The 7,500-nt window shown below is 46.3% G+C and overlaps 3 protein-coding genes across 3 annotated transcripts in view; all 3 read right to left on the minus strand.

The window, feature by feature from the left end:
* The window catches only part of slc25a46 (solute carrier family 25 member 46), an 8,229-nt gene extending 7,755 nt beyond the window's left edge, over positions 1-474 (minus strand). The window contains exon 1 of the mRNA XM_042394924.1: positions 1-474. This exon is cut by the window's left edge and continues 24 nt beyond it. Within this exon, the coding sequence (XP_042250858.1) occupies positions 1-247 (247 nt within the window). The 5' untranslated portion in view covers positions 248-474.
* The window catches only part of LOC121886186 (NACHT, LRR and PYD domains-containing protein 12-like), a 281,314-nt gene that overhangs the window by 233,248 nt on the left and 40,566 nt on the right, over positions 1-7,500 (minus strand). The gene's annotated exons all lie outside the window — the stretch shown is intronic.
* Positions 1,014-7,500, minus strand: part of slc31a1 (solute carrier family 31 member 1) — a 10,794-nt gene continuing 4,307 nt past the window's right edge. Inside the window, exons 2-5 of the mRNA XM_042394950.1 lie at positions 5,983-6,134; positions 5,797-5,869; positions 5,512-5,680; positions 1,014-2,975 (exon numbers count right to left, since the gene is read on the minus strand). Coding sequence (XP_042250884.1) covers positions 2,774-2,975; positions 5,512-5,680; positions 5,797-5,869; positions 5,983-6,132 — 594 coding nt within the window. The 5' untranslated portion in view covers positions 6,133-6,134 and the 3' untranslated portion in view covers positions 1,014-2,773. The remainder of the gene's footprint in view (positions 2,976-5,511; positions 5,681-5,796; positions 5,870-5,982; positions 6,135-7,500) is intronic.

Genomic DNA, 7,500 nt, shown 5'->3' on the forward strand with positions numbered 1-7,500 from the left:
GAGTGTCCCACCCGGCAGCGGCTCCGGGACCTCCAAACTCTCCCAGCGGCTCGTCATGCAGCGGTGTCCGCTCTCCGGCGTACAGGTTGCGGCTGCCGGGGATGTCCGGCGGCGTGGTGACCCAGTGGTGGTGCTGCGGCTCTGCGGGTGCTCCGGCGCTCCTCACCGGATAGTTCGCACCGTACAGCGGGTCGTCGCGGCCCCGGTAGCCGAGCCCGTCGAAGCTGTCCGGCCGCCTGGAGGCCATGAGCGGGTCGGAGGGCCGAAGAGACGGAGGACCGAGGCTGAGATCCGGTTAACGGATATCAGAGGAGGCGTTACACTGTGCACATCCAGGTCCCGGTGAACAGCAGGAGGATCGGTTAAAGGAGGAATCTTCGTCCTGATGGTTTGACCCGCTGCAGCAAAACATCCAGCAGACACCTGACACCTGCAACCCGGAACTACTTCCGCTCTTCACATCCGGCAGACTGCAGGTGTCCCGGCCCGTTACTGCCCCCCACAGGTCGGTTTGAGACGCGTTTCATCTGATCACTCAGTTATCAACACAGAGGATCAATAATAACAATTATTTTATTTATAGATCACATTTCAAGCATCACAGATCACCTTCACCAACTCCAGCTGGTGCACAACTGCTGGAGTCTAACTGGAACTACTGGTCAATCTAAAAGCATTAAATGGCTTTGCTGTAAATTACATGAAGGACTTACTGACCCCTCAGATGGGTGGACGAGGCTCTGCGTCTTTAACAATGTGTTGTATTTTAAAAGCTTGTTATATTATCCATTGTGTCAAATCTTCATCTGAAAAGTAACTAAAGCTGTCAAATAAATGTAGTGGAGTAGAAAGTACAATATTTCCCTCTGAAATGTAGAAAGTAGCATCACATGGAAATACTCAAGTAAAGTACAAGTACCTCAGTGCAGTACTTGAGTAAATGTATTTCAGTGTTATTGAAGCTTTATGAAAACTATCTGGAGTTTATTTGTTCCATAAAGACGAGCTGATGATGAGTTTCTTCATAAACTGTTTTATTTTTTTGTTTATTTTTTTTTGAATGATTCCAGCATTTATCACAACAATTAAAACATCTGACACTTTAATATTCTGGTAAAACAGTTTCCTTCACACAGTTTTCATCATGTTTTAATCATAAAGCCGCACTTCATTTTTCACCAACATCAACACGACGATTCACACTGAGAGGAAACACTGAAACCTGTTTAAACTGGTCTGATGGACAGAAGTATGTGGACACCTTTAGACAGGCCTCTGTAGTTGTGCTTTCTCTTAATGTCATTTATCCAACACGTGCAACATCTGCAGATCAAACTTAAGCCACAATTTCTGCAAATTTTGTAAATAAAATTTTGCTCAGAGAAATCCAGTAACCACAATCTGTCCCTGCAACCTGATTGGTCCAGTAAGTAAACTCCGCCCACCTCTCAGTGCGACTTGATGTAAAAAATAAAAGATAAAAATAAATCACAATAAATCACAAAGACAAATATGGAAGGCCATTTCAGCCAGAAGAAAGGATAACTGAAGTTAGGAATTAGTCCTTCTGATCATTCCTGATAATTGATCCTGTTGCCGGTGGAAACGAGCTTCCATAAACACATTTATTCTCAGACTCGACAACAAGTAGAGAGACAAAAGTTTTCAAGTTGATATAAAGTGAAATCAGTAGAGCCTCGATGTTAACGACACATTTTTTGTTTTGTCGACATTGAACAGCAGCACCGAAAAATCAAACACTGGCCTCCAGTCAGCAGCGGTCGGGACGTTTCCACGTTCAGCCACGTTAAGGCAGCAGGTGTCGCAGTTAAGGACGACGGTGGCCAAACAAAAACTGATTATAAAATGTCATTTCTGAAATTTATCTCTAAATATGTTGACTGATGAACTCAAGAGGCGGCTGATTCATGATGTTTTTAGTTTTAAAATAAAACCGGGCAAATAATCAAAGAACAAAACAACGTAAACTTTAACTAAAATTAAAAAATCTAAATAAGCATTTTGTGAAACATCTGAACTCTGATTGGCTCTTCTGAACAGCTCAGCAATTAAAGATACATTTATAAATTTATACTTTTATGAAATTCAGGCTAACAGCTGGTTTCATGCTGAGTTTATTTTGTTTCAAAAGAAAAATGTAGAAAAGAAAAATAATCAGGTGATATATTTTATACATCATATAAACAAAGAATCTAAAAGAAACGTTAATAAAACATCTATTCCCTAATAAATTATACTGTTTAAATGCTGTTCTGTGATTGGTTGCTCCTCTGAACCGCTAACAATGCTAACTAAAATAACAAGTGTATGTAAGCTATGTTTGCTAACGTTTTGGCTAGTAGCAGCTAGAGCTAACCTTCCAGTTGACATGGCACTAACGAGGAAATAAAGACAGAACAAGCTGATTTGGCCAATCAAAGACATCCGAGGTGATCTGAGCTGTGATTGGTTGGTTCGCCCACCTGCAGATGTTCCCCCAAAAAAAGAAATTGATGAAGAAAAAGATGTCTGTGGCAGAAAAGACACACAATAAGTGCGATGAGTCGTTTTCCGGCTAACTACAGTCGTTAGTGTGCATGTTAACGTATAACGAGGTTTTAGCGTGGTTACCGTGGTCACCGAGTAACAGCTGTTTGTAGTTTAGTGTCTCGCGCTCCATTAGCACATTGGCTAGCGTTCATCGATTGTGATCAGCAATAATCGAACCTCATGACAGGAAGCTAACTAGCACGCGAGCTAACGGGCTAACAAGCTAATGGCAGTGCTCGGTGATATCAACAACCACGGCCTTCCTCCAGCTGAACAAGAAGTAGCCCATGCCGGCGCCAGCTGCCACGGCGATGCAGAGGTAGCCGTTGTAGGTCATGAAGACGAGCATCAGGAAGTAGCTGACGACCACCTGAAAAATGTGTAGCAGCGTCTGCATGAAGTGGGCGGGGCTTAGCATCCGCTGCCTGAGAGGACAAGAGGAGAGAGTTAGTGTCACTGTTAGCATCATCTTTATTCTGATTAGTAGCACTGTTAGCATTAGTATTAAAGATAATGATATATTACTGTTAGCATCACTGTCAACATTAGCGGTACCATTCATCATAAACCATTTTACAATTGTCAGATTTGTAGCTCTGTTAGCATTTTAGATCATTTTACTCTATATATGCTGTTACTGTTAGCTAGCACTGTTAGCATTAGTAGTACTTAGTAGTAGTAGTAAAAAATTACATTTATTGTCTTCAGTTAGATTAATATTAGTACTTTGGGCAAAATGAACGTAGCAATGTATTGTTAGCAATAGCATTGATACATGTTTACACAAGCTGTTAAGTCTATTAGCTTTAATGTTAATGACATTCACCACCATTAGCTTTAGCATTTAATTTTTCACATTAGCAGTGTGGTCATTAGCATGTTACCATACATCAAATCCAGGAAAGTTAAATACAGTTAGCTTTGTTGGCACCATTCACAGCATTTCTCTCTTCTTAATTTGTGTTATGATTGTTAGCATTAGTGTTAGCATAATTAGCTGTCCTGGACCTTCTCACAGTGATCACAGGGCAGTTTAATGAAGTAAAGTTCCACCTTGAGGGTGCTACACCAGAGACAGGAAACAGCAGGAGCTGCTCAGGTCTGAGTGACATCACCAGTTTCAACACTTTAACACCTGAATTCCATTTTCCTATTTTTGTTATTGATTTTTAAATAGAAAATGAAACCTTCTCAGTTTGATCACATGACGTTCAGCATCTCAGATGCTGTTAAAAACTAACAATGAACATTTATCACTTATGTGCAATAATAATGTACATTTGTATTTTTTAATTTCATCTGACTGCTTGCTGCTCTGTACCCTCCCACTGCCTGCTGCTCTGTACCCTCCCACTGTCTGCTGCGCTGTACCCGCCCACTGCCTGCTGCTCTGTACCCGCCCACTGCCTGCTGCTCTGTACCCTCCCACTGTCTGTACCCGCCCACTGTCTGCTGCTCAGTACCCTCCCACTGCCTGCTGCTCAGTACCCTCCCACTGTCTGCTGCTCTGTACCCTCCCACTGCCTGCTGCTCAGTACCCTCCCACTGTCTGCTGCTCTGTACCCTCCCACTGATTGCTGCTCAGTACCCTCCCACTGACTGCTGCTCTGTACCCGCCCACTGTCTGCTGCTCTGTACCCTCCTACTGTCTGCTGCTCTGTACCCTCCCACTGCTTGCTGCTCTGTACCTGCCCACTGATTGCTGCTCTGTACCCTCCCACTGCCTGTTGCTCTGTACCTGCCCACTGCCTGCTGCTCTGTACCCTCCCACTGCTTGCTGCTCTGTACCCTCCCACTGTCTGCTGCTCTGTACCCGCCCACTGATTGCTGCTCTGTACCCTCCCACTGTCTGCTGCTCTGTACCCTCCTACTGTCTGCTGCTCTGTACCCTCCCACTGCTTGCTGCTCTGTACCCTCCCACTGTCTGCTGCTCTGTACCCTCCCACTGCTTGCTGCTCTGTACCCTCCCACTGTCTGCTGCTCTGTACCCGCCCACTGATTGCTGCTCTGTACCCTCCCACTGTCTGCTGCTCTGTACCCTCCTACTGTCTGCTGCTCTGTACCCTCCCACTGCTTGCTGCTCTGTACCCGCCCACTGCTTGCTGCTCTGTACCCGCCCACTGTCTGCTGCTCTGTACCCTCCCACTGCTTGCTGCTCTGTACCCTCCCACTGCTTGCTGCTCTGTACCCGCCCACTGCTTGCTGCTCTGTACCCGCCCACTGTCTGCTGCTCTGTACCCGCCCACTGATTGCTGCTCTGTACCCTCCCACTGTCTGCTGCTCTGTACCCTCCTACTGTCTGCTGCTCTGTACCCTCCCACTGCCTGCTGCTCTGTACCCTCCCACTGCTTGCTGCTCTGTACCCGCCCACTGTCTGCTGCTCTGTACCCTCCCACTGTCTGCTGCTCTGTACCCTCCCACTGTCTGCTGCTCTGTACCCTCCCACTGTCTGCTGCTCTGTACCCTCCCACTGCTTGCTGCTCTGTACCCTCCCACTGTCTGCTGCTCTGTACCCTCCCACTGTCTGCTGCTCTGTACCCTCCCACTGTCTGCTGCTCTGTTGATGTTGACGAAGACTCAGAGTTCAGATGCTCCGATCAGAACCTGATCATGTTCAATATAAATCAATCAGTCATCAATATCAGTCTGAACGGTCTGATCAGAGCATCTCAAACAAAGCAGCTAAAGATCATCAGATGAAGAAAGACCAAGAACCAGAAGCAGAACCTGAACCACAACCAGAACCTGAACCAGAACCCTAAGTTACCTGATAGAGAGTCCTGAGAGGCGGGACTTAACTCCAACAGGAGGCTCCGCCCCCTCCAAACCCTGACTGTCAGTCATTAAACTGATGGTGAACACATGACATGTATGATCACATGACTGATGATCACATGACTGATGATCACATGATAAAGTTCTAAACTGCACAGCTGCTTCAGTGTAACGCTGGCCACCTACCCGACCGTCTTGTGCGTCTCCATCAGTACCGTCCCATCAGCCCCGGGCAGCGGCATCGAGTTGTAGCGCACGTTGACCTGACTGCGCCGCAGCAGCGCCTCGCGGCCGATCTTCAGCCCCTCGTACAGGATGGCCAATAGGAAGACACCAATACACGCTCCCACCATCTCTGATTGGACGAGAGGAGGAAGAGGGGTTAATAAATGTTAAATAAAATACTTCATATACAAGTTTATATCATTTGTAAAAATCATTAAAAATATATATGAACATAAAATAACTGACCTCCAGGAGAGTTGATGAGCAGTCCGGTGAACAGCAGCTCCACGTTGTTGTAGCCGAAGTAAAAGGTCATCGCCTAGGCAACAACAGCATGAGCATGTTAGCACCTTTCTGTATTTGGCTACTCCATATTAGCATGCTAACGCTACATGCTACTGTCATGACGCAGCGATAAGCTCCACCCCTTACCATCCCTCCGTGTCCACCACACTTCCCATCAAGCCCTCCTCCGCCTCCGTGGTCATGGCCGCCGTCGGTGGGCGGAGCCATGGTGTGTTGATGGTGGTGGGTGTGGTCCATCTCCATGGCGGTGTGGTTCATATGGTTCATGTGGTCCATGGCTGCCAGGCAACAGCCAATCGGAGAGAGGGAGAAGAGAGGAGCCAATCAGAGAGCAGTTTGAGGTGAACAGAGCTGCAACCAACGATTATATTCATTAATTAATCTGTCGATTACTTTCTCGACTAATTGATTAGTTATTTGGTTCATAAAATGGATCAACGTTGTCCAACATGACGTCCTCTAATGTCTTGTTTTGTCCGCAACTCAAAGATCTTCAGTTTACTGTCAGAGAGACGAAAGAAGCTGCAGAAACACTCAGCGGACCGTCAGTCACTTTAATTAACGATAATTATCTACAGCTGATCTCATCAGACACTCAGATACATGTTATCAATACGTTTCTCCTGATCAGGATCACTGAGGACAGATCAAAGCTTTGATTATTATTATAGATTATAGATTATAATCCTGAGAGCAGCGTCCTACCTGTCCGACTCTTCCACTCAGAGTGAAGCCGACTCCACCACAGACACTAACTGGACACGATGACATCACAGCCGTAACCATGGTAACGGCCTGACATCCATCACTGACCAAACGACCCTGCTTTAATCTGATTGGCTCTAGGGCCCCGGGGCTACCAGAGGCAAGGCGAGCCAATCAGAGCGCTGCAGAGTGCCGTCTGCCATCAGCCAATTAGATCACGGCATTATTAATGCTATCAGGAAGGACAGTCGTCGCCGGCGGCAACGCCTGTTTCCTGTTGTTAGTGGTTGGTGATGTCAGCTTAGCTCTGAGTTACAGACGTGAACGTCTCTGACAGTTAGCGTGTTAGCGTGTTAGCGTGTTCTGTTCACTTTGAGTGAGTCTTGTAACCCTGGCGACACGTTTTGTTTACAGCTTCAGCAACGCAGCGTTTTAAATTCATTACGCTGTGATTTGTGCCCACAGCTTCTTCTCCATAGCAACAGCAGCAGAGACGACGGCGACAGAGCTGCTCTGATTGGATCAGAACGACAGAATGAACGAGAGCGTAGCGGCTCAGTCACTTCCTGTGTTTACATCTCACAACCATTGAACAGGTGTTCATGCAGGTTAGACGCATTAACAGCCACCTTCACAGCAACAGCAGGACGGACGCGGTGGGGGCGGAGCCTCTGACGTTAACGCCTCAATAGTGTTTCTGTAATAATTCTCACGGCCAGAAGAGGGAGACAAAAGTCCTGAAGCAGCTTTAATGTTTAAGAACAGACTCAATGTTTCATGTTAGAGCCTGACCGATATATCATCAGCCGATATCGGCCTATCACAGATATATATCGCTATCGGCGTGTATCTTGTCCGCATGTGCTGATATTTTTTGAAGTTGTATCGGCAGCATTTTATGTTTATTTCATCCTTCTTCTTAATTGAGGTTTTCCTCCA

This window comes from Thunnus maccoyii, chromosome 19, assembly GCF_910596095.1.
Source record: "Thunnus maccoyii chromosome 19, fThuMac1.1, whole genome shotgun sequence".
In the NCBI taxonomy this organism is placed as follows: Eukaryota; Metazoa; Chordata; class Actinopteri; order Scombriformes; family Scombridae; genus Thunnus; species Thunnus maccoyii.